Genomic DNA, 27,885 nt, shown 5'->3' with positions numbered 1-27,885 from the left:
AACCGTGAATTGAGTGGATGGGAAAATCAACAGTGTTTGCCAAATACTGACGATATGATGGATACCACCTAACTCTGAATGAGCCCCTAACTCTGTGATTATTTGTCATTGTCTCGTCAGAACACGCTTCACTTATGTGATCAACACAAGACACACATGCAAATCCACACCAGATTCAAATATATAGATACAGTCACATGAACACAGCTACATCCTTTCGCCTACACTTTACACTGTCACCAATACACTCAAATACATTACCCCAGTCACAGAAATTAAAATACATACACTGCACCTTATTTGAAAACACACATAAATATATTTGGTGCTCATGCTTCCTCTCCACCACCAGGTCCAAGACCTATTCCCCTCTCAGTTCTCTCTGTGTCAGTGAGTTGAAATATGCCGCCATATTTCCAAGAAAGTGCCATTTACAGGGCTCAAATCCCCACCTTCCAAATTTCATACTTTATGTGATCCTGAGTAAATAGCTTTTCATCACTGTGCCTTATTTTCCTTAACTTTCTGTAGAGAAAGCCTCACTCAAATGTGCTTAAACTCTATAGTGTTACCATATAGTTATAATATTAACAACGTATGTTAAGCATATTGGTGAGGAGGCAGGATGACAAGTGAGGGTCTTACGTTGTGGCGATGGGTACACAGAGTGCATGTATGTTTTTGTCCTGTGGGCTGTGGAGGCATGAAGCCAGGTATTAGTATTTTGCCATGTAAGCTCATGCTTGGCTCTGAAAGCAAACCCATACCTCCCGAGTCCCCCAACCCCCATTCAGAAATGACCCTTCTCTACCAATGAATTATCTAACTTCGCCACCTCTTTACATTTTTCTAAAACTAAAGATGGGATGACATGGGCAGAGATGTAGTCTGTTGTCAAATTACAAACGGTAACACACTGATAACTTGTCTCAAATCCCAGCTTTCTCTTTTCACCAATTATATTATCCTGGTAAAATAATTGCACTATGTTTGGTAAGGGGGTGAATTGTCAGTGGTCCGGGTGTCTAAGAAACCACAAATATAACTGAAAAATATGTTGCATAAAAGGAAAGTAATTTCAATAATGTCTACTATATATGCTTGAGAATGTGTGTGTGGGGGGGAGTTGGTATTAGGTTTACTTGTCCTGGAAGTTGGGGCCTCTGCACTGTGAACTTGGGCCATTGCAGTATGGACCAGAAAAGTCAACCTTCCGCCCAGACTAAATGTCACCAGTTCCCTCTAATGAGGAGCTATCACATGCTCAGTGGCATCCACAGCCAAGCACCAAGCCTCCAACAGGTATTACCAGCCTCCATATGTCCAGCTACGGGTATGTCACGCTACCGCAGAGCCAAGTATTCAACAAGTATTACCAGCCTCCATTGCCCAACCACAGGTATGACGAGCTGCCACATGCTCGGTGGCATCTACAACCAAGCACCAAGCCTCCAACAGGTATTACCAGCCTCCATATGTCCAGCTATGGGTATCGCACACTACCACATCATCAAGCCTCCAATAGGTATTACCAGCTTCCATATGTCCAGCTACGGGTATTGCACGCTACCACATAACCAAGCATCCAATAGGTATTACCAGCCTCCATATGTCCAGCTACGGGTATGGCACGCTACCACATAGCCAAGCATCCAACAAATATTACCAGCCTCCACATGCCCAACCACTGGTATGACGAGCTGCCACATGCTCAGTGGCATCTACAACCAAGCGCCAAGCATCCAACAAGTATTACCATAATCCATATGTCCAGCCACTGGTAGGGTATGCTGCCACATGCTCAGTGGAATGTATAGCCAAGCATCCAACAGGTATGACCAGTCTCCACCATGCCCATACAAACACCAAGCATCCAACAGGTGTGACCAGTCTCCACATGCCCAGCCACGGGTGGGTTAGCTGATATATTCACGGTGGCATGTACAGCCAAGCACCAAGCATCCAACAAGTATGGCCAGCCTCCACATTCCCAGCCAAAGTTATGGCAAAGTGCCACATGCTCAGTGACATGTAATGCCAATCATCCAACTGGTATGACCAGCCTCCATCCTGCTCAGCCATACCATAAGCATTCAAAAGGTATGGCCAGATGCCTTCTGACCAGCCATGGGCATGGCATGCTGCCACATGCTCAGTGGGGTTTATAGTGATTTTTTCGAATGCCATATTTTCGAAATGACATTTTGTCGGCACAAAATTGGCAAAAAATAAAATTTCAAATGTTTTTTTAATTTTATTTTTGAAATGGGGGTTCCCCCCAAAACCCTGTTTTTTTAACACTTTTTTTTACTTACGGAACCAAAAAAACATAAAATAAAAAAGAATACATTAAAAAAAAATGTCAGCAAAATGTTTTCGATAAAATGGTGTTTCGAAAATACGTTTTCGAAAATATGACCGGATACTGCTCAGTGGCATGTATAGCTAAGTGTCCAAAAAATAAAAGAGTGGGCATTACGTTGTTAATGTTGAAATAATCTGTACTTGATAATGTATTTGGTCCTGTCGCCAGATGCCTCCCCGTTGCTTAGGGAGGTGAGAAATTATAATATGCTGTTGATTGGTTGATTTTCACCAGTCTGCTGGAAGGACCTGTGTGGATATCCCACTAAACTTTTTTTTAAACTTTTTTTTTTAAGTATTTAGTATTTCCCAATGCTTGTTGAAAAAGTACTCATTGATTCAATTGATTGTAGTGTAGATATGTTTATTTATCAATTTACATCTTTCTGAGGCCATTAGCAAACGTTATATCATCCAATGCATTTCGGTCTGTACTAGACCTTCTTCAGGGACTAATGGTAATGCAAATAATAAAAATGATATTAAATATTAGCTGAAGTACTTGTGTAACTATACATTCACAAATAAACCATTCCCATATTATACATTTTGCTTAAAGTCAGCAATACTAAACATGTTGGAAAAAAGTACCTGTGTAAAACGTTGCTTATAATCTTTGACCTTGTTTATTTTACTTCCTTGTTGGAAAATTATCCAATTCCTCTCCACTTGAGCATGCTAATTTACATCTGCTGTTGTCTGTCCTCTATGTGGCTTCCTTTATATTCCCTGCAAGTCACCCGTATTAATTTGATCAGGGCCGACTCAGCCTGTTATCCTTCTCAAGTTGATAAGTTCACTACCCTTTAACACCTGCTTTTTTCAACACTGGCAAGAGCTTTGTTGCACCTTAGTTCTTTTTTTACATTTTACATCCTTATCCCTTTTTGCATTTATTCCTGGTTCTCCCTCTTCATGTTCTTTCTTTGTTTAACTCTACCTTTCTTCACTTACCTCACATGTATGTATTTCTTCATTCTGGAGCATAGTTGAGGCTGTGTGTTGGGGGGAGGGGTGGAGTGGAGAGTGAGGGAGCAGGAGGAGGGATGAGGCAGAGGGAATGGCTTGCACGTGTTTGTGTACCCTTGTATGGCTGTGGGGTCTCGGGCAAGGAGTACCATGATAGCCTACCGCATTTTAAGGCAGTCAGTTATGGCAGGTGAAAACATCTGTGGCATTGAGAACAAGCCTGGTAGAAAGCTACTGCAGGAATCCCACAGTAGAGACTTGTGATCTTCGATTTCGGCATCACGCCAGCCATCTGCCTGCTCTGGGCTGGGTTTTCTGTAGTGCTTTTTGGTGCACAAGGAGGCTGGTACCTGCAGTCATATCACCTCAGTTGATGGTCACCCAGTGGGTTCAGGGATATTTTTGCCATTGAACACTGGCAAACCAACGTGAGGTGTTTTGGAACTCCCACCAGGCGACTCATGGACTCTGAGCACTGCTCCAGTCCTGTTTCTTTTTGACCGTCTATTTGACCTTCAGTTCCTGTTTGACTTCCACATTTTAAATACAGGCATTTTATTGGAGAGAACAGAGCTTTATTTTGCTTAATAACACATTCATCTGACAGTTGTTTTGTTCAAGCTGCTATCTAAAACTTTCTACAGAAAACCTGCCTTGAACCGTGGATCCATAAATGAGCAATCATGCCAACAAATGCAAAAGGTGTGTGCAAAATACGTCCAAGTGGAACAGAGTGCATACCTCTGGGGTGAAGCGATATTCAGTCCGCTCATTTGTGCTGGCAAGTTGGAGTCTGTGTTGTTGTTCGTGTAGAGTCTGGACGGGTTGTTGTAGGGTGAGTTTTGCATTGCTCTGCAGTCACTTGGGCTTCCTCCAGGAGAGACAGGCATTGACCTGGTGTTCTGAACATTCGCAGCAGGCACGCTCTCCTACACGGGGGAGAAACCGACATGGTCAGACACTAGTCAGTAACATCCAGACTCCTCCTATGCTTCACTGTCCGCAAGAAATAACACTAAATACATTGCTTGGAAAAGATGGTAGTAGCTTCTCTCTGTTAGCCGCCAAATTGTGGAACATCCTAGCATCTACTTTAAGATCAGAACCCTCGGTCCACCCTTTCAGAAAAAAACGCTAAATCATGGCTTCTCTCACAAGAAGTCTAAAGAAACAAATGACCATACTCATTGGCTGGCTGTTAAAAAATTGATCATATGTAATTGTACTGTAAATAATATGTCTTGTATCATTTATATTTGCTCCTCCTGTATCACATGTACCTGTAACAAATGTGCCCAGATGCCCCAGAGCATGGCACGCCAAATAAATAAACAAACAAATAAATAAATAAATAAATACATGGTGTAAACATTTAGGAGCTAATTTCTTTTAAGAGAAGTACAGAGAGGAAACTGGTAATTTGTGCACTTAGCGGTGCGCCCATCAATTCCGTGCAGTATTCATCATTTCCAATACATTTTTTAAAAAAATGCAGGCAAATCCAGGCGGATCTGGGTTTACACGCCTTTTTGCACTTCTTAGTGCAGAGAAGTGTAAATGCCTCCCTCCACTTAGGCCTGGTGGGAGGCATTTAACATCCATGCCCATGGAATCCCCCAGCTTTTCTTTTCTCATGCTAAAAGCCGGTGGTCTATATACGAATTCTAAGCATTGCGTCAACATCTAAATCCCATTGCGTGGGAGATGCATTACTTTTTTGGCAGGCTGAGCATATATGGGGCAGGCAGACGTGTAAGCTTCGGTCCGTGCCACAGCTCTGCCTGCCAAAAACGACTACATCCCCGGTAGCCTTGAGCGACTTGCTGGGCTACTGGACATTTACAACCACTCAGAAAAAGAATTATTACATTCATTCAGACACTAGCTCTACCTGCCCGCAAATCTATTGCTGTAGTTTTCCATTTCACAATTTCCTCGGCTTCCGTCTCATAAAATGACAAATTATGCAGGAAAATATGATGGAGGCAGGTTATTTTCGTAGGCAACATGTCACCCCTATGCTTTAGGCTCACTCCTCTGGCAGAGGGCATGCTCTTGTTGGATCTCTCTCTCTCTCTCTCTTTCTCTCTCTCTCTCTCTCTCTCTTTTTATGAACTGGTTAACTGCACACACGGAGCCAAAGAGAAACCAAGTGATGCCAGTTATAGGTATATTGTGCGCCCTGAGGCCTGCGGGCATGTGGCGCATTACAAAAAATTTAAATAAATAAATATTGCTACTGCAGTGCACTCATGGTCCCTCTGGGGGTCACTTCCCTTGCAAATTGCACATAAAGGGCTGACTACAAATGCACTTCCGACCTGCAGTCCCCTCGGGCCATTTTGATTATTGGTCCTGGTGCTGGGCTCCCTTGCATGCGTAGTACAAACAATCATACATATCCCCTCCCTGGGGTGCGGACGCAGGGAGGCATTTACATGGATTCCCATAGAATCTACCTGCTTTGAGCAGACACTAAATGCAGGCGGATTCCATAGGAATCCAGGACATCTTTGACTGAATCAGAATCGCACACAGGTGGGGATGGTATCCAGTCAAAATCTCGAGAAAAAAAAGTCGAATGACAATAATCTCGAAAAATAAATCTCGAAAAAAAAAAAGTCAAATTCCCTCTTTTTTTATTATATATTTATTTTGGGGTCCGGGAATTAAAAAAGTGGGTAAAAAAAAAAAAAAAAAAAGGGGGGGGTTGGGGGGAATCCCCCCATTTCGAATAAAAAACGTCAGTTTTTTTTTCAGATTTTTTTTCTCGAGATTTTGACATTCGACTTTTTTTCATTCGACCTTTTCACTATAAACCAGTGGGGATACTGTTGGATTGGTATGGTGGATGGAATGGTGGTGGCAGAATCATATCTTGTGATCCGTGCCCCCAATCTGCCATACATATCTATACAAAGCATAAAGGTTTCACGCATGTTTTTGCACACTGTTTGCTACCGCCACAATGAGCAAAATGACCCTGTTTTTGACTTACATTTCAAGGAGGAACTACGCAGGCCTGAATTGAGGCCGAAATTTGTTTCATTACCGATTCCATAGGGGATGAATGCTGCAATGTGTTGGAGATACACCAAAGCAGATCTCGCTCATTGGAGAAGCGGATTCAGATAATAACAAGGGCACAGACAGGGTAGGGCCTGAGTCGGCAAGGCCCACTCAAAATCTGCTAATACCCTTAATGTCACCACGGTGGGCCAACTACATTAGTTTCAGGAAATGAAAGGGTGACACCTCACTCGTGTGCGCTCAATGCCTGTCATCAGTTATTTAAAAAATGATTCTTTTCCTTGTTAATTTTAATAGACGTGCTTATTTCATCAAATAACGTTCTATGAGAAGTTTACACCATAATTAACAGATGTATACTTGCGCAGTCATAATCAGCCATTGCATACAATGCAGTAAGAAACAGCCAACAATAACCTCTTGGTGCACATGCCTCTTGTTTCGCCGAACAATGGCTTTCCCTGGGCTAGTTACACAATGGGCCTCATTACGAGGTTTTACCGGCAAGGCTACCTCCAAACTAAGATCCGGTCCGGCACCTGCGAATGGGCAATTACTGGGCTATTCCAGCCCAGCCAGACCCGGTAATTGCCCTTTCGCGGGTGCCGGGCCCCATACATCCCCATTCCCATTTGAGCCCCAGAGGGCTCAATGGGAATGGGGAGGGTGGTAGCACCGGTACTATTAATAACGGTAACGGTGCTACCATCATGATCTGTTTGCGGGTGCCGGTACGGCCACCAGGTCAGACCTGGTGGCTGCCAAGGCACCCGCGAGAAGAACTCTTAGTATCGCAGTACGGTAGCAATGGTGCCGGTAGCGATACCGGCCCCGTTGTTGCCTTGCCGCCATATTTGTAATGAGGCCCAATATCTGCCTCTAGCAAGGTTAATTCCTGACACTCAGTTGTGGTATCTTATGTTTGCTTATAGTTTCATTATAACATAGAGTAAACATGTTTTCATTCAATGATTAGAAATGTAGATTATAGAACAATCTGTGAGTAGTTGTTTGTCTATGTACACTAACACAACTCATTCATGGTATCTGCTAGGAGTCCTCTGGCTAGCTGTAAGCAAGGTACTGCTGTATCTTCACCAGGTGAGTAACAGTATGCCTCCTGGATTAAGGTGGGTCTGTGTGCTAAGCATGCAGTCAGTTGAAGGGTAGCATGACTCCGATTCATTTGGATGCTGCGGTTATTCACCATTTCTAAGTCTGATAGGACACTACCTGGATTGCACACTACCGTATGTGGTAACTACTGCATGCAGTCGTTATTTTGTGGGGAGGTATAAACCCGTGCACAAAAGCAGGCAGAAATACAGTGTTCCGGTATTGAACCCCGTAGTGTGGCAGAATGGCACACCCGGTATTCTAAAATACCGGATGTTTTGCCACTGCTGCCAAACCTGTACTCAAACCAAAGGGATTGCATTTGTTTTTCAGTGACCGATAAATCTCTCTTTGGCATCTAAGTATGAGGGATAGTGGGCCTGTGGTTGCAGAGACAGTGCCAGGGGTATCAAGGAAACTGCCTGGGGTAGTAGCTGGTACACCTAGCTACCTCTAATTTACATCCATGGGCTCCCTCAGCCCTTCCTGGTTCACTTTCTGACACCAGGAAGGGCCACTGCTTATGCTCTTAAGCAAACTGCACGTTTATTTCTGCCAAATGTGAAAGTGTGCATGCCTTCAGGGAGGGCCTGTGCTTACGACTGTTGCACAGTGGGTCCACCAGCACCAAAGGTAAGTCCAGAAGATGAGTACGCTTTCACATGTGGCATAAATCCCTACCCAGGGCAGCTTGACAATTCATTTTTTGTAGGGAGCTGCATATCTCTGCAAAAATTGTGAGAGAGAGAGAGAGAGAGAGGTTTTTGCAGTTTAAGAGTGATGTTGTACGTCTTGTATGTGGCACTTCATTGTAAATTGGTAAAGCACTTACCACTGCATCCTTTTGTACATTCAGAAAATAACTTTTTTTGTAATAGAATTTTGTAGAAAGGGATGGTGATAGCTCAATGGAGTACATTCCTGGTACTACCATCTTGTTTAACCCAAAAAATGTTGATACAGATTTTTTTTTGTCTTCAAAGCTTGAATTTACAATGTGGTTTCACTTTGTTACACACAGAAAACTGTCTCTGCTCATGAAAGGACACAATGCACTCATCTTAGTGTATTGGTGGGATGGTAGAGGCTGTGGTCTACTGGGTAAATTGGAGAGAGTCATAAAAGAATGATCTCTCTTGCAAAGCAAGCGTCACCTAGAAGACCTGCCCCAGGTTTCAGAACAGCTGTACAAGCCCATGTCATCTCCCACATGGATAGTGGTAAGGCCCTACTCGGAGGAGTCCTTAGTCCCCTGGAATGCCATCTAGCATACTGCAGGACCTTATCCTTATCATGGGACCAGGCGTACTTGACCACATCAGCCCACGCTGAAGGAGCTGCACTGGCAACACTTTCAAGCATGCATCTTCTTCAATATGGCCTGCATCACCTGCACGCAGTCACAACGAAATCACCACTGTGCTTGGCACATTAACTGACCATCTCCAGGGGCCGGTATACTGCCAAAAGTTATAACATCGCCAGGCTGGACACTAACCGCCCCTGCTTCTGACTCATCTCTCCAGCACACCCCACACTTACCTCACACAGATCAGGCTAATTCCCACTGAAACACACAGCCCACACATCCACCACAAAACGATCTGCCGCAAACAAACACCCAATCACTGGACACTGCCCATATGGAGACAATAGCCCCCGTGCACACAATCCAAAAACATCTAGAAAGCAGACTTGCACTAGACGCCAGTTCCTTCTAGTTCTACAAACACCAACAGAAAAGCACAACCTCTATCCTACTGCCTCTTCCCTCACCAACTCTACCCAAACCACTTTCTTACAGAGCCACGTGAGCACCTGGAGACCATGCCTATGGTAACGGAGCGTGGTATAAGACAACTTGAGATACCATAAAATAATATATGAAGTGAAAGATGGGGAAAAAAACTAGGAAGCAGGCGTTTCCCTTCTATGTAGCCTGTCTCTGGAAAATCTACCACCGCAAAGAAGACCAGTCCCCCATCTTTTACTCCAGGAAGACATAAAGATCCCACTCGTCAAAGAACAACTCATGAATCACTGGTCGCCCCACCATTCAACCTTGTTTCTCTCCAACAGGAGTACTTACCTTACCTGCTCTCCCCATCATACCACCTCCTCTGCTAGTCCTACACCATACATCTATCTCCCTGGGGGTGTCCCCTTTGAAGAGCCCGCTGTTGCTTCAAATTCAGGTTTCGCTTTCTAAATATCATGCAAATCTACAGGTTATCCGGGCACAAATCCCAGCTGCTATACTTGTCCAGCAAGTGCGATCCTGGGCAAATCATGTTACCTCACGTGGCAAAATTTGATCATCTAAAAGTAATTCATTTCAGTTTGTACTATAGAAAAACAAAGGTGTTGAATCATGTATCTACCGTATCAAGCGTTACCTACCATAAGATGGCAAGACTTGTGCGATTGATGCTGCATTTTCCGTATGTTCATAGCACTTAACCATGTGAGACTTTAGCTTGTATATGTTCTGTTATATTAAGTTACAACAATGTTATACTGTGCCAGTATGATGATGTAAGACGCCTAACCTGGCATCATGCGTGTCTACTTGTGTATATAAGTCTGCACTTGGCATATTATAGCAGTGCCTGGCATGTGAGGCAGCATTTATAATATGACTGCACCTGGCATGTGAGGCTTTAACAGAGATAAGATGTCAGTGACAGGCCTTCACCATTAAGTATACTTGCTATGGCTGATGGGATATGTAGTGCAAAACATCTGACGAGCCAAAGGTTGCAGACCCGTTCCATGCCAAGAAAGAGAAGTAGGGCTAGTCCCTTGCACATCAGCTCCAAACCAGAACCAGCATCAAAATGTGCCAGTATCAGAAGTATTACTGAGATCATGTACATGTCATAAAAACATGCAAATCCACACACAGATACACTCACACGCATGCATGCAGCAAAACAAGCAACGTCTGTTCTGCAAAACCCAGCCTAGCCCAACCCCCCAACCCCCCGGAGATCTAATGATAAACCAGTGGGAACGTGTGTGCTTAGTCTGACTGCATGCACCATTGTCTGTGGAAGCGAAACCTTTCCCCTCTGAATGGCAATATAAATATGATGATTGATTGCTGGGAAGTATAATGTACTGTGCACCAGAATAGTCCTGCCCAGAGAGCCATACGTCTCCCCCTGACATAGCCCTAAAAATACCCCATGAAGTCCAGGGGAGAACGCTGCGTGCTCAGCCTATGCGCAATCCTTCCTTCCCACCCTCTAAATCCCTGGTGAAGATTGATGACTTGAAGTAAAGTCAAGGGGTCAAGTCCTAAAAATGTAAGTGGGGGGACTCATCAACAAACTGAATGGGATGCGACGTCGCCAGAAACTAGCATATCAAGGCGAAATATGCACATTTCATTTAATTGGCTTTGCATGACCACCCAAATTGCACAGGAAGAATGGTATTTGACTTTCATCAAATCAACATACACAAAAAGCCAAGAAGGCACATTTTCTTCTGATAGTGCTTTTGAAAACGTTAAAAGGTGTGCATGTTTTAAACTCCAAGAACAAATACAAATGTTTTCCCTGGATCTTGCAGTACCAAAATGGGACATTTCAACTTGAGTTTGCTATTTTTCATCAGGGTATATAGTGCAGTGATGAAGTGTCCGGCCGGCAAACCTGACGACTGAGTTTCGATCCCCAAGGTCGGCTTTAATTCATAAATTAGCACATTCAATGTTTTTCATTTTAGCTGGGGGGACTGAGTCCACCCTCTGAAAAAAGTGGGTGGGCTCTGTCCACCCGCATGTACTCCCCACTTGAGCCCTGTCACTGAACTGGCAAAGTAAAGTCCAAAGCAAAGCAGCATGAATGGAAAGGGGACAGGGAGTGCTCGTCCTTGGGTGGACATAGAAAGGGGACGCTGCATCAGGGGACATTACAGCATGCTGCGGACTCTGGCCTGTACTGCTGTCAGAAACATTGCAAAGATAACCTACAGGTTGAAGTTGGGTGGCCCGAGAAACAGACTTTTAGACCAATCGACAAGTCACTATTTGATGACACTGACCTGGGCCGCATCCCACGGGCCTATCATTGGGACGCATGTTTAAATGTATCGCGGGACTACAACCCGCCATCTCCACAGGGTGCCGCAAGCCGGGCAAATGAACATGCATCGAGTGTGGCCGTTCATGGCATGGCTGCCCTCGGTCAGAGGGGAGGGATGTTACATAACAGCAGCATTGTACCTCCAACCTACCCTACCATCTAAGGTCAGAATGCCCTCCAGCAGAGCGATTGCCATTGAGCCCAAATCCTGATGTCAGCCCCTGTCAGCACTGCTGGTCTGAGAATATGAGCAACCATGACGTTTGCGAATGCATAGGTTGACTGCTTCTGCACTGCCTTTCTGAACCATCCTCTTATACTCGAGCAGGAGCCCATACAGCCGGCGTGTGGTGGCACCACGCACCACAATGCACTCCTTCATTCCTCTGGGCAATGCCCAGCTGCAGGAGGTAAACAGCTCGATTTATAGAGCACTCGATTTGACAGTTAGTGGTCGTTTGGGGTACTGGGAATAGGTGTCCACAGAGGACAAAACATCTGCCTTGTGCCTCTAGCTGAGTCTGCATGTCATGAGGGAGTTGGCCAAGCCATATATTAGGGAAAAAGAAAGTTTAGGCTGGGGCTATGGGACCAGAACGCACCTGCAGTTTAACCCTAAATGGCCTTCCATAAATCAAGAACAGGACAGCCTTAAAAGGGACCAGCAGTCTAGACGGGTTTCCTGTATTCCTGATGTATGCTTCTGCGACAACATAATAAACGGGCAGCGAACCGTTTCCGGGAAAGCTGACGTTGCGCCTGTGCGCAGGGCTCGCGTCTCTGCCATGGGAGACGTGCCTGGCGCAAACCCACGTTGCCACGCAGCGTTCCTTAAAACGTCCCGGATACAGTGCGTAATCTGCTGCAGTTGCCTCCATTGCTCTGTTGGTTGTCAAGAGACCGAGTATTGTCCCCGGACTTTCTGGGGCCCTCGGGCCGTGGCTGGGCCTGGGCAGAGAGCCATTGGCAGCGCGTGGGTTGCCTCCGTAAGAAAGGCCCTTTAGTATTTGAGACTTTCCAAGGCTTTCTTTCCATTCAGTGCCCGCAGTTCGCAGAGCCTCTTTCCCTCGGGGATTAACTCATTTCTTCCGCAGGCTGGGGGCAGCTCCTTTACACGCTGTCCAGAGGGCCCGCATTCCCTTGGCTACAGAGCCCCGGGCCGTGCCCACTGTTTCCCACACATGAATTGAGTTGATCGCAACACTCACGGCTCTATGGGCAAGTCGGGCCCTTGGACGCTCTCGGCCTCTGTTTTGAAAGAAGGACAATGATTTTATGACCACATACCGGCAGGGAAGCACAACTGATTTTGGCAGAGGGTCGAATTTACCCTATATGCTGCCAAAAGTGGCCTGAAAAGTAAATGTGTTTGGGGAGGGGCGGGGAAGGGAGGGAAGGGCAGGAGACTTTTTCAACCCCAATTTTTATTCAACACATGGTACTGGTCGCCACCCCCTTAATCTCCATCAGTGGCACGACCCTGGTTTCCCTTATTCCCTCCCCCCACCAAACTGCATGGCCATGGTCCTGCCCTAGCCCGCAGCCACCAAATGGCATATCCCATGTTCCTCGAGACCCCCCACCGCACAAACCACTAAACAGCAGACCCCATGTGCCCCCACCAAACTACATGGCCCTAGTCCCCCTATGCCCTCCCACCAATGGCATGGCCCTGTTACCTCATATTCTCCCAACCCCCACCCAAAAGCATGGGCCTGGCACCCCTTTTCCCCCCACCCACTACCAATGGAATGGCCCTGATCCCCATATCCCCCAAACCTCACCAATGGCATGGCCCTGGTTCCCATCCTATTCCCCCACCAATGACATGGCCCTGGATGCCCCCAAGACCACCACCCTCCATCCAAACACTATGCCTTATGACCCCTACCCCCAACCAAACACTATGGCCCATGATCTCCACCCCCAAACAAACACTACGCCCCATGACCCTCAACCAAACACTATGCCCCATGAACCTCATCCTGCAACCAAACACTATGCCCCATTACCCCAACACAATTCCCCAAGACCCCCATCTCCCAACAAAAGACCATCCTCATGACCCCCCACAAAAGGCCATCCTGATAACCACCCTAACAAAAGGCCATCCCCATAACCACTGCAACAAAAGGCCATCCCCATGACCCCCCCAATCCCCAACAAAAGTACAGCCCCATGACTCCCCATCATAGGATCATCCCCATGACACCCCACGCCCCCAACAAAAGGACAACCCATAACCCCCGATCCAAAGGTCATCCCCATGACCTCCACCAAGAAGAGCCCATCACCATGAACCCCCACCCCCAAAAAAACCAACACCAACATAACCCCCCCACCACCCAAAAAATGCCATCCCATGCCTCCTCACCCCTCAACTAGAATGCACTTACCTGGGGAGCACCAGCGAGCAGGCAGGCAGACAGGTGGACAAGCGAGCTGGGGGGCAGGCTGGCTAGCGAGGTGGCTTGCAGGCAGCCCTCTTCTGAACTTGTACTGAGGCTGCAGGGATGTCATTTGGGGGTCGCCAGAGGTCGCAACTGCGACCTCTGAGATCTCCTTTGCAACCTCTGTGGTCACCCTTTCGACCTCTGTGGTCACCCTTGCAACCTCTAGAAAAAAAAAGTTTTTATTTTTTATTTTTTTTTGTAATGTAAGCTCATGGGTTGTGGCCAGCACCATGTGGCTCTTTAGTTCTGGAGTGGCTGCCTTTCTTGTTAAAGCCCCTTCAAAAAAAGAAGAAAAAGAAGAACAGGAATGCCACAAGTCTAACACTTTCAGCACTGACCCTAAATAAGAGAGCATAGGAATACCAAATAATGTGTCTTTCTGGAATTCTATACAATAATTACTAGACTCATTAAAGGTTTATTTCAGGCACACTCCAGGGGGTGAGTCACTGATTTAGTCTGTTCTTAAACGCCTCAACTCAGCCTTTAATCCTTCTGCAGTCGATATATGAGTACCAACACAGGTTGGGTGATATTGGGTGTATATTTTTTCTATATAAAGCGCTTCAGCGTAAGTGATATATAATAACACATTATCATTTGGTCTTCGTAGACGTCTGCTTGCATTCAAAGTAATTTGGTAATATGGGCCTACATACACTGATCTTAACGATACATATGGCGATCCATTCTTGTATGAAATGTACTTCACATTATAGCGATATCGTAACCATATTTTTTGTAGTGTACAATGTTATGTGATGGCACTTCCTGTTTTGTCAACGGGTGAAAGGTCGCGTTCCATCGCATCCCACGATATCACTTTGGGGTGGGGTCAAATGACATCACTTCCTGTGATGTCACCAGGGGGGTCAAGGGTCGTGTGATGTCACTTCCGCTACTCCAGGCATTTTGGTCAAATGACGTCCCTGTGAGGCTGGCGTGGCATGGTCTTCCGGAAACAAGCCTTTAGCCATGCCAGCCACAGTGCTGGCCACCCACGGTGGGGCGCATGCACTACGTGCTTCAAAAGAGTCACATAGCACATGCATTGAACCAATGGAGGGTCAGTATTTTTCGCGACCAGGCAAGGTAAACAAAGACTTTCCTAATGGATGGCAGCCATTGCTGCTTGCGGGCCGCCCTTCATTAGGAAAGTCTTTAACTCTGGCGTGCCAGGAAAATCAACATGCCGGGTCACACTTGGCCCGCGGATCGTTCGTGAACCCATGACATATGGCCTAGTAAATTGCATGTTCACACATTCAAAGCAAAAAGGCCTTAATTTGCACGAGCCTTGCAGCTTTTCTGCCGCTCTTTGGTAAAACCACTTCTGGAGGTTCTGCTATTTTGATAAAGTCATAGGACTATCAAAGGCAGCTTATATTGCTAATTTACTCTGCAACATATGCTTTCTTTTTTGATGCCTGCATGCTCAATCTGCTTGCTTCTTTCATCCAGCCAATGAGTTAGGTCCTTGCTGGCAACAGAAGGTGGTGCATTCAAAGTCACCACTGGCCCTTGCTCATTTGCTTTCTGCGTGGGGAGATTGACTGTCATAAAAGCTCTCTTTATTTCCATGCGCTATTCAGGTATCTTTCCTGTGACTGCCTAGCTTTGATAGGCAGACCACTCACTAAGTGGAATCAGTGGTCGAAGTGTACGAAAAGAAGTAGCGTAACTATGTTCCCCACTGGCCTGCAAGCCTCATCGCCATGCTCCCTCCTACACACAATTCAAACCCCCAAACACATGTACCTGTTTAAGGAAACGTTCAGTGCAGCGCACTGAAAGTGCAAGTTTCAACTTCTTCCTACACCTTTATTTTAATATGAAACCATTCTGGAACAGTTTCTTTTTAAAATAAAAGTATAGGAACAGTAAAACATAATTTAAAAAAGTAGCCGAGCACCGCTCCCAACCGCTCCCGCACATCATGGTATCAAAGTTTGTTTTGAAATTAATTAATAAAAGCATATGCCTTTTGACACACTTCTATGACTAAAGGTTGCCATTGCACAGGGAGAAGGCATATTCATTATGATACATTATATAAACAAGTTTCATTTGTCTTTCCAAAAGAGTTCATCTATACATTCTCATGTGACACCATTTTGCTTTTCACTCTACTGATTTTTCCTTATTGCATGCAGTCGGAAAAAGGTTTAGCTTAGCCAACCTGGTTCTAGAAAAGAGTACTGGGAAGGCCCATGCCTTCAGCAGTGTCAGACCAAGATGGCTGCACCATTGAACAGATTCTACAGGTTAGAAAGGCACCTGGTATTCTCTCATGTCATGCCAACCGCATTATTCGAGGTTGAGAAAGTCGTCTTTAGTGGCATATCTGAGCGTGGTGTTCCTGACCCCCTCTGTGATTGGCATGCATTCCAAGTAACACAGCAGTGCCCCTGCCCACACAAGCCTTTTGGCTACCAGTTTTGGCCCAAAAAAAGTGGGAGCGAGATGCAGACAGAAAAAGAGTGAGTGGGTCAAAACAGAACATGACAGAAGAAAGAGCGGTGGACAATAGCCAAGGAGAGAGAGAGAGAGAGAGAGAGAGAGAGATATGAGGGGTGCAGGAGATGGGGAGAGAATGGGAGAGAGAGAGGGGGAAGAAGAGGGAGATGCAGAGAGAAGCACAGAGGGAGAGAAGAACTACATTCACATAATGGTATGTAATCTCCTGCATATATATGCCTAGTGACCCAATATCAATACATATTTTGCGAAACAAACATGAGTTTGGTGTATAGTAACTGCGACATTCACTTAAGTAAATGTATAAGTACACGTGGAAGGGCGTTCAGTCATGGCTACTATATATTCATTTTTAGATTTTAAAATAATCGGACCAATCATTCTGACCTGAGCTACAATGTTATTTTAGACAACTATCATTTCATTGGGGGAGTTCCTCTTCGAACACTCTTTTATTAGGTGAGGACAGGCTTACAAATATGCAGCGGTGCATTTCAAAAATGTTTTTGACAGAAAAAGTAAAAGAGCATGAACTAGTTCACTAGTTTTGATGCAACCACAATAAACTCGCAGCTGTTAGCAAGTCACAGTCCAATTAATATTCCCTTGACAACTTCTTTATTGTCAATAAAGCTATATAATAAATATTTACTTTAAAAAAATCCCATATGCCAGAGAAGTGGGTGGCAAATTGTTATTTAACGAGCTATATAAACGTGGAGGGTGAATTCCTGTTAAATAATGATGGCTTCATTACAAATTATGGGCCTGATTGATGGAATTGTTTGGACGGTAAATTGGGACTTTGCAGGCCAATCTTCATGCAAAACTCCTTCGATTCATGGAATCGACTTTGCAGGAAAAAAAATCTGACTTTGCAGGGACTTTTTGCGCAGGTCCGCCATGCCTCTGCGGGAAGTCGACCGCCTTGCGCGAGACTCGAAGCAGAGTGTGGACAGAGAGTTAAATAAGGGACGAAACATGCATATTACCCATACTCCACGCAGAATGAGGAAGAACAAGGTGTGTGGGTGTGTCGAGGGACGACCTGCATGAGGAAATCGTACGGCCAGAAGCACGCAAAACCAAACGTATTCATGGATTAGACCGCTCAACATCATGTTGGGGAAATCAGCATGCAAAGCTCCCCATCACATTGCAACGTATAAGCAGGCGCAAGACCCCAATCGCATAGGAATCATTACGTAAAGGTAAGGTCTTATTTTGAATTAGGTGTGTGCACGCAGTGGTGGTCCCGTTCACAGCTAGGGGTGCATGTACGCAGTGCAGCGGGGTGCAGCTGAGGTTTACGGGGGTTCACAAGCAGATTGACCATAGTTTTGCCTGAGTTACAGAAAACCCCACGCAGTGTCGCTGAGGTACTGGCTTGGTTGCGGGGAACCCAATGCAGTATTTCCAGGGTGCGTGAGTTTGCATCAGAGGGGCTCGCAAAGTAAGGTGTATGTGGATGGATTTGCTTTGTATAGGGGTGTGTTGGGGGCATTCTGTCTGCGACTTGCGTATAGGAAAACTTAGCGGAAAACATTCCATGAATACGCTGATTGCGGCAAATAATTTGTGTGCGCAGGGACACGCAAAGCCGTTCTCGGCATTTGGAGTTTGCAGGATCAATGTGGACTTTTCCATGAATCAGCCCCTAAATATTATCCAGCAAGTGGGTTGGTAATTATTCCCGCCAGGCAGCAGAGCTGACATGGAGTGGGATCACATGAAGTAATCTAACGCTTCGTGAGCAAGGAGGAAAAAGTGTTAAGCAGCCCTTTTGCCACCCAGATGTTCATCTCACGCATGGAACTCCCCACCTACAGCAAGTCATGGTGAGGTTGAGGCTACCCCTTCCCACAAATTCTGTCTAATCCAGCCCCCCCAAGTTGGTCACAAATATGGGTAGATACACACTCCTTACCAGCGGCACCATTGAAAGTCAAACAGCGTTTCCAGTCGTTGGTACTGGGAAGTGTGGGTGAGTAAGCATGAATCATGCCCCTATGCTAATGTATCCCAACCAACATTTCTCCCATTGGTGGAGCCAGGCAGGGGTTATCTATCACTGTATTCTTTCCCCTGGTGGAATACATTGCGTGGTAACCCCTGGGCTTCTCTTTTGGTTGATAAAGGAGCACCTGGCAGGACAGCTGCTGCCGTCAGGCATCCAACATCCCCCATTTCGATAATGTGAAGCAGCATTGCACTTCAGCAGTTTACTGATAACAGATATTCAAAGGATGGTCTGTAAACTCTGTGTAATCTGCCTTGCCTTGGGTACACACCATACAACGTGAGAGCAAATCAGATGGGGAGAAAGCTGCCGACATCTGAATGCAACATGATGGTTGTTAAACTTGTTTGAGTGACATCTAGGGTCTCAGCCAGGCTTTCAACTTCCGAGGCTTAGAAGGTGCCACTGGCATTGGTGCTAAATTGTTAATATGCATAATTACTAACATCAAATCACCTACCAATATGAGAGGCAATCCCATAATGCACCTCAAAATGAATGTCAATAATTATTAGCCATCAATTTCCTTTTCATGTATTAAATGACCCTTTAAATTCATACTGACATAATAGTCATAGGGCAAAAAATAAAATACCTTCTTATTTAAAACTATGCAAAAAACATTAAAAAAACAATAGGTTAATACTGAGTCATCAGAAATGATGTATTGAGTAGTGTGTAGAGGAGCAGGTGGACACCTTCTGCCGGATCTCTGCCTCCTTAGCACCATCCTATTGGGATGACAGACAAAGAGCAACAATTGGGAATCCATGTATGAATCTTTGCAATATTTCTGTACCACGTCGAGTATATGAGAGATGATATTCACTCAGACAACCATTTAGAGTGTACCCGCAAGCTGACATAGTAGAGGAAGGCTACCAAGAAGGATGTGCTTTGCCGAGCTGTCGAAATGCAGCCATGAACACGATGGATGTACGTCATAACAAAGTCTGACGACAGTAAAAAAATGTCATAAAGAAGATATAAGAACCTCTACTGAAATGATATAAAAATACTTAAGGTTGATGATGTAACTGAAGAACTAGCAGAAACATTTATTGAATGATATAGTATTCATGAACACGAAGATGAATGAAGTGACTCACTGGTCAATAACTGTAAATACGCTCTAACGCAAGGTACACATGAATATTTAGAAGCTTGCTTATAGGAGGTATATATTCAACGTTTAGGATGACCATTAGAACAAAATGGACGATGTCTCATGCCAATCAGCCCAGCTACTTCAAAATACAAGCCCAGGATTCTGAAGTGAAAAGACGATGAAGAGGCTGTTTTTCCCTCGAAAAATAAAGGAGTACATTGGCCTATGACCAAGGATGCTATTTTGAGAGAGGCAAAGTACGAAGGGAGTCTTAACGAGCAGACCTTGTGCAAAGGACATATTTCTCAAGATTAGGTGGAACAAGAACATTTACAGATGCCAAAAATTGGACAACTAAAAGAGTATAAAGTTTCTATGGGATAAAGTGAGCAAGTCTCTAAAGGCCAAGAGAAGGAAATGCACCCATTATAACTGAATAAGTGTTATATACACCATTGAAATTGACAGATTTATGGTCTCTTAACACGTGATGCAGAGCTTGCAAACAAGGGCTATTCATTAGACTTGAAACTACGATAATGGTGTGCCCACACTCCCTTGAATGTTCCAGGATAGTGCAGACTGTCAAAGTCAATCTTCAAGCAAAGGACACTTGCATAAGGCCTACCGATGAGAGAGTGTAGACTAATTGGGAAAACAAGGGAAGAGCGGACTTATCTTCAAGCACCTGGGTTTCGTTTCTATGTACGTGCTGCTAGTGAGCTGAATTTCCAAGGTTTGGTTTAGGTTGCCAACCACTCAGAAAAGCCTGCCATGCACTATTTCATATAATGTTGCAAGTATTGTTCCGCTGCCATATTCTTGGCTGTAATCAGTATTATACATATTTAGGATTAGGCCAGGGCGTGTCCTACAGACAAGGGACCACCAATGGGAGATGAATATTCATGTATTCTATATGTAGACATGTTCCCTATGTCCAATCCTACCCCTCAATAGGTTTCTGTAATATGCCACGTGGGATGACATCATAGATGACTCATCTAGCATTATATAAACTAATAATAATCAAGAAGACATTGTGATCCTGCATGCATCAATTTGATGAATGATGATGCACCATGCTTTCCTTCATTGAGATAAAAGCAGTATTTTACCTTCTTCTTTGAGTCTGTCCGGTTATTTGATATGAGACATTTTTTTTCTAATTCCATCTAGCACTAAGACGCTTCAAGGTGCTAGAGAACAAGAGGACATGCAGACTTGACTCCCTTACCCCAAAAGTCACACAGACTAGAATTGGAGGAGTGCAATTCTCTATCAGAGACGGTCACTGGGCTTGGCACAGTGATCACAATGACCACATGACATGTTGCAATCAGAGCTAGAACCCTAAAAAGCTTCCTGCCTATGATCAAGCTACACATGTATCTGTAACAATTTTAATATATATCAGCATTTGATACAAGGACTGACATGTATACTGTCCACCTATTATCTGCATCAAGAGACCAGTCATCATAGTGTTTCTGACTATTCACATGTCACCTGCTCCATGTTTGGAACTACATCTCATTGGAGTCATCGCAATACCCGGTAATTATAGACCCATTACAAATGTACTGTTCTTATTGAAGATTATTCACAAGATTGCTTATGAACAATACCAGAAATTTGTAGAAAGTAATAATATTTTTGCTGAGGAACAATCTGGCTTTCGGACGAATCATGGCACTGAGACAGCCCATCTGGATCTTCAGAACAACATTGCGTCCATTATAGAGAATGGAAATCCTTCACTCCTTCGCCTGCTAGATCTTTCCTCGGCATTTGACTTGATCAATCATGAGCTTCTAGGCGAAAGGCTAGCTGTAGATGGCCTGTAGATGCTCCCAGGCCACAGCAGACTGGTTCAAATCTTTTTTAGGCCCTAGATCTGCAGCAGTCGTCAAGGGGAACCTCTCCTCCTTAATCATCCCACTACTATGTGACGTCCCTCAGGGCTCCTGTCTATCGCCGCTCCTGTTTAATATTTTCTCTAAACTCTTATCTGATATGCTATGATCCATGGGTGTCAGTTTTACAAACTATGCTGATGACACCCAGTTGGTGTTTACGCTATCCAGAGACTATGAACAAGATGCCTGTAGAGTAAGAGAGGTTTTTTCACCGATACAAATCTGGATGGCATCCAACTCACTGGCTCTTAATGAAGCTAAAACTGAGCTAGTGATAATCGGTACCCCCCAGAGATTAAAACATCTTGAGGATAAGTATCAAAGTTTTAAAATCAACAATAGTATTATTAAGGTTTCAGACCATGTAAAGACCCTGGGTGTCTACATGGATTCTCATCTCTTTTAAAAGACATGCATCCTATCTCAAATCAGCCTGTGCTTTCTTCTCAAACCTCCTCTGGCAAATTTGCCCATATCTATCCAAACCCAACTTGGCTATAATAGCTGGTGCCATTGTTAATTCTAAACTCGACTATTGCAACAGCTTGATGATGGGTACTTCTAAGTCCAACATAAGCAGGCTGCAAACCATTAAAAATTGAGCTGTTAGAGCAGTAAATGGTTTAAGTAAACACTCAAAGGTTTTGGCTGGGAGGAGGAGTCTGCACTGGCTCCCAGTCGGACAACGAATTAAATTCAAAAGTGCTGTAATTGTCTTCAAATGCTTATCCGGGATGGCTCCCAAATATCTCTCAGATAAAATACAGAAAGCACCTATCAGGAGATACTTGCTATCTAACAGTAACATTGATTTGCTACAACCTCGCCAACTCCTTAAAAGAGTTGGTAGTATTCATTTCAGCTTCTGGGCTCCCAAAACTGGGAATTCATTACTTCTGTCAATAAAAAACTGTGGATCCATCAGTATATTTAAAAACAACTCAAGACATGGTTGTTCGATGGGGCACAGAGTAATCTCTGCTCCTTGTTGTGGTCTTCCACCCTGTTGCTTGCTTTTATGTTTCTTTGTGGTGTTTGTCCATGTGAGCGCTCTGAGGCCTTTGGGTGATATTGCACAATATAAAAATCAATATAGATAGATAGATAGATAGATAGATAGATAGATAGATAGATAGATAGATAGATAGATAGAAAGATAGACAACTATTTTCCAAATAGAATCAGATACTGTTGATGGTGACTGCAACCTCACACGATTCTTGAAGTGAGGTTCATTCTGAAGGCAGAATGGGGGCGTAATATTGTCCCATTGCAGTCAAAATCCTTCGGTCAAACAAGTCTGGGGTCATTTGTATTGGATGGGTTGAAAAACAAATGGTATTTTATGAGGGAATATCTTTTACTGATATAAGCATGATCTTAAGAAAAATCGCTTTACAGTGCTTTAAGTGAGAGCAAGAATTGAGGGGGGCTCTAGCTGGGGGCGTGGCGTAAGTACAGGTGGGTCGCCTATGGGGTGTGGGGACCTGGCAAATGCTTGGCTCCTGGGTAGTAGGAGCCAAGCACGGAAGCTGGAGCACACTAGTATCATACGTTTGGTGTGCACAGCCTCTCCTTTCTGTTCCTCAATAACAGGCTCCAGCCATGCTGCCAGGCTGCCGGTGTAGGGTCAGAATCTGTGATTAAGAAACAAAAGGAGAGGTTTGGTGCACCATAGGTTTGATGCCAGTGTGCCCCAGCTCTCCTTTCATTTCTTAATGAGAGGAGCTAACCCCCAGTAGCAGCCCTTTCATTGAAGGAGCTGCATGCTTAAAGGGTTGCCTGCAGTGGGTGCTGATACCCCACACGCAGCCCCTTAACCATGCAGCTACTTGAGTGAAAGGGTTGCCTGCTGGAGGGTTAGCTCCTCTCACTAAGAAGCCGAAGGAGAGCTGGGGCACCTGGCCTCTCTTTTTGTTTCATAATGAGAGGTGCCAACCCCCAGCAGCCCGTTTATCCAAAGGGCCATGCTTGGTTAAAGGGTTGCCTACAGGTGTCAGTGCTTCTGATTAGGAAAAAGGAGAGGCATTGACCGATACCTCTCTTTTTTCTATAATTTTGATGTGAACATCATGTAAAATAAACTATTTTTATACAAAAAATGCAGCTTTTCGAATTAATCACACTGATTTAATTTTGATCTTGGTATGTAGCTGCTTAAATTTATTTATTTAAAATGTGTTTCGTTGGGTGAGAGGATTTGAAATGGGTTATGTAAGTACCATTTATGACCATGTACTGATTATACTGCACAGGGACCCTTTTATTTACTGTAGCAACCAACTGCTACACTTTAATCCATAGGAGCTTGCACCTACCACATGGCCTATGCATTTCAGTAGAAATGGAAGATTAAAAAGAGTACTCAACTCAGACTGCAAGGGGTTCAAGATATGCGTAGTGCACTGGGGATTTGTGAAGTCGTCTTTGGGTTGCACCTGGCAATACAGTATGATAGGTAAGTACTTTTTACTGCTGGGAATTGTGGACCTGCATAAGAGTTGAGATTCCATTCTTAGTAAAACCTGAACATGAGGGATTGGACCATTGGCATGTGCAGGGTACGTTCGCCTGGGCTTTTTTTGATGATTTTTTAAGGAAATGTAATGATGGGAGATTAACCTCTGAAAATGTGTGGGGCTAAGCCGCACACATTTTCTAATGCTCACTGTACAACAAACACATAGTCCAGTGTACTCTGGGGAACACAGCCTACAGGCACAGTCCTCCCTGTCACATTAATTTGACAGGTGACAGCGAGGGGTGCACGAAAATATCCAGAGAAGAAGGGCGACACCTTCCTCCTCCCATGGCCAGCCTTATTAAATAAATATCAAAGGCTCCATGGATCCGCCCTGTTCTATTGTCTATGTTCTGTGTGGTGGCAGCGCATACTGATGAGTTATTTGAAGCAGGCCTGCAAATAGGCCTGCTCACAGAACTTAACAATGGGCAGGAAAACTAACACCTCTTTGATATGCAATGTGTCACCTTGAAACTAGCTCCCACCCCTCTGTACGAAGGGCAGTAAATGTCATGTCTGGGACAAATGTTTACAGTAGGCAAACTCCCTTTCAGAGGGACAAAGTATGTGATTTGAGGGAGACAGACGTCTGTTCTCAATACAAACTTCAAGGGAGACCTGCGCTTTGATCAAGAACCACAAGGCTCAGTTAACAAGAGAGACATTTTGATCTACAACAGAAAGGAAGATGGGTGGTATTTAGGAGTACATGTTGTCACCTCTTACCTTTCCTGTTGCAAAGCACTCTGGTCCTGACCCCACACATAACAGAAGATTCTTGGTGAGGACACCGGATTGGTTCCTTAAGGTAGGCTTAGCCTGCACAAATCACTGGGGTCCATTTGGCTTTATAAGAGGGCTGATCCCCTCACTTAGCAGATCATCTGAATGCTTCACCAGAAGCTGGAAAGAAGAACTCAGCTTTGGACCCTGGCTGAAGATACAGTCTACCTTACAGCTTCCACCAGTGAAGGAAGGCCAGGATTTCTAATAGGGAAGCAAGATCCCTTCCCTAAACATCTCCCAGGGAACAGAGGGAGATACCAGACTCAGGGGACCTGTCCAGCAGCTCCAGAACCGGTACCCAGCCAGCACACTGCGTGCCTTGCTAGGTTCTGCCAGCAAGCTTCCTACGTGGGAAGTGCCAGAGAGTCTCTGAAAAAAGGACAAGGCTGTTGCTTGCAAACACTCTCCTCAGCATTGGGCCATCAGCCTTGAAAGGATGACACGAGCCCTGCAAAGAAGCTAGGAAGAGTGCCACACAAGCATCAACCAGTGTCCATCTTTTAAGGACATTTTCAAGGCAGTTGATCCCACGAACCGTGACTGGCAGCACCACTGACTGTTGTCACGCTGCAGTCACTAAAGCTATCCGAGACGCCTCGACCAGCGTTCCAGATCCGGCAACCAGCACTGAGACAATGATTCTTGACTCCGAGCCACCATGTAGGCCAGCCTTCAACCATCTGTCCAACCTTGTTTGCCGAATTGCCTGCCGCCTGATCCCTACAGTTGTCTCCCATCTTGAACTCTGTCGCAGGAGCTGAAAAGCATCCTGGAACCGATTCGACATTGTCAACCATCAAGAACATCTCAAGCACCAGGTATATTGTGGTTCTGTCCCCCTGGTCCTTCTCCGAAGGCACCTAGTGGCATTTACAACCCTTTGCTCCCTTGGTGCTGAAACTAAATAACCTTGGACAGTTAAGACTGATTGCTTTACTGACCACGCTCCTGTCAGTATCCAGAGTGCATCCCTTTCCTTCATGAAGCTGTCTGTCCAGAGGGTGGGTTGTATTTTGTAGTGTGCTAGAACTATCTGTTGTAATAATAATGAATTGGATATTTTTAATACAACCTTGACTGGACAGTCCCTTTTATCATTGGTTAATAATTGTATTTTCACTGTGTTGCAACTAACCAATGATCCATGACCTTGCGGAGATAAGCCTGCCGTTCCGTCCACTTTACCAAAAATTGGACAAAGAGGTTTATAATTTACTTGTGTTTCAATCTGTTCAGATCCCTTCTGGTGTACTACAGGTGTGGGGCTGATTGATGGTTTAGAAACCGATATTTAACCCTGGAGCCAATTAGAAGGATACAATCACAGTTGAAGGCCCTGTGCAGCCTAGATGTTTGACTTTGAGGTGAGAAAGGCATAGCAGTGGGGCCCCGTGGGCATATTTCCATTTAGGCCCTTACGATGTTGCTCTTTTCTTCAGAGGTTATACAAAAGCATACCCCACCTCTCCTCTTGTGCTGCCTCTCTATGCTCCCTGGTTCTGTGTGGCACTGTCTGCCTCTTTTTGCTCCACCCTTTTTCGAGTTGACCGTCTTTTAACAATGTGTGAGTGCGTTTTCTGCCCAGAGAACATGTTGCGCACAGAACACTTTTCATTTGGAACGCAAGCATACGCGCAGCAATCTTGGCGCCTGTGTGGTCGCCCAAATTCTAAAAGCCAAGGACTGGGGGTGTACCAGTTGGTAAAGGCAAGAACCCTCTCATCAATGTTTAACTCCCATTTCCAGGCCTTTAACAGCTCAAATAACCACGTGATACAGCCACCGTGATACAAGAATGCTACCGTGATACAAATGTTTTAATTAATTTATTATAATTTATGATGCCACCTTGGATACAAGGAAACAAAATACGATAAACCCCTTTGTGTCCCTGTGTCTCCTCTCCCATGGGATATGACATTTTAGAATGACTGTATTATGTACGTTTCTTTACCTATCATCACATAGGCCATCCTAATTGGTTGGCACCCTTTCCCAACCTTAGATATTCGGCTTGTTAGCAGCACGTAAGCAAAACGAAACCCAGGTGTGGGGAACAATGTCAGACAACTGCCCACTTGCCCAATTAGCCTACCATCTCTCATCAGTTAGGTCTAAATCAAGTCCTCTTCTTTGTAGTTGACGTTGCTGATTTTTCTCTTCTCTGGAACTTTAAAGGGAGTGAAGGTACATTGATATCTTCGTCTGGAGCATTATGAATAGGCCTTGTTTATTTATCTTCACCGCGTGTGAGAAGACCATGATTTGTCCATTCTGTTCTCTTATTTAGTGCTATTTGTTTCAATTATACTGGGTGCTATTACACTCCTTGGCCTCTGGAGACTTGGTAGCTCCATCTTGCATATGCTTTCTGCATCTTTAACTGTCCAATACTTGGGACTCATAGATGTTAATTCTTTTGCTAAATCTTAGAGAAATATGTCTTACGCACATGGCTTATCCTCTTTGACGCCTTTTGTACCTCGCAATTGCTTCTTCCTGCGGCATCCTTGATCCTAAGCCAAACAAATATTCTTGGTTCTTGCACAAATGTGCATTTCAGTGCCTGACAGCTCTGCAGCCTTCGTCTCTCTCCTTGGGGTTTTTAGCATACTATTATACAAAACCAATGTTCATTTTCTCATCATGGCTCCTTTTCCTGTGTTATATTTTCAACTGTAGAAAGCTTCTATATGTCTCATCTAACTTGCGTTTCTGCGTATATACATCTACGGCATCTCTTCTCACTTATCCTATCAGTATATATGATTTCTTCGTATTCACAAGTTCATTAACTTTGTTACTTCAGTCACATCTTCATTCTTTAAGCATTCGCATATCGTTTCAGTGCACCACTATGCCTTCTCTTCATGACATGACTTTACACCTGACAGACTTTACTTATAGTTCTTCTGTGTCCCGTGGTGTCTGCAGACTTCCTTCTACCACTTCAGTCATGGGTACATTGGATAGAGTTGTCCTTGCGCATAATGTCATTCATATCTTCGACGCGGTATTAGGATAATA

The 27,885-nt window shown here is 44.6% G+C and overlaps 1 protein-coding gene across 1 annotated transcript in view; it reads right to left on the bottom strand.

The window, feature by feature from the left end:
* The window catches only part of PDLIM4 (PDZ and LIM domain 4), a 659,501-nt gene that overhangs the window by 125,566 nt on the left and 506,050 nt on the right, over positions 1 to 27,885 (bottom strand). Inside the window, exon 4 of the mRNA XM_069652514.1 lies at positions 4,075 to 4,262. Coding sequence (XP_069508615.1) covers positions 4,075 to 4,262 — 188 coding nt within the window. The remainder of the gene's footprint in view (positions 1 to 4,074; positions 4,263 to 27,885) is intronic.

Source organism: Ambystoma mexicanum, chromosome 3p (assembly GCF_040938575.1).
Source record: "Ambystoma mexicanum isolate Mex_15411 chromosome 3p, UKY_AmexF1_1, whole genome shotgun sequence".
In the NCBI taxonomy this organism is placed as follows: Eukaryota; Metazoa; Chordata; class Amphibia; order Caudata; family Ambystomatidae; genus Ambystoma; species Ambystoma mexicanum.
The sequence above is the reverse complement of the archived record's forward strand: the minus strand, read 5'-3'. Positions and strand labels throughout refer to the sequence as shown.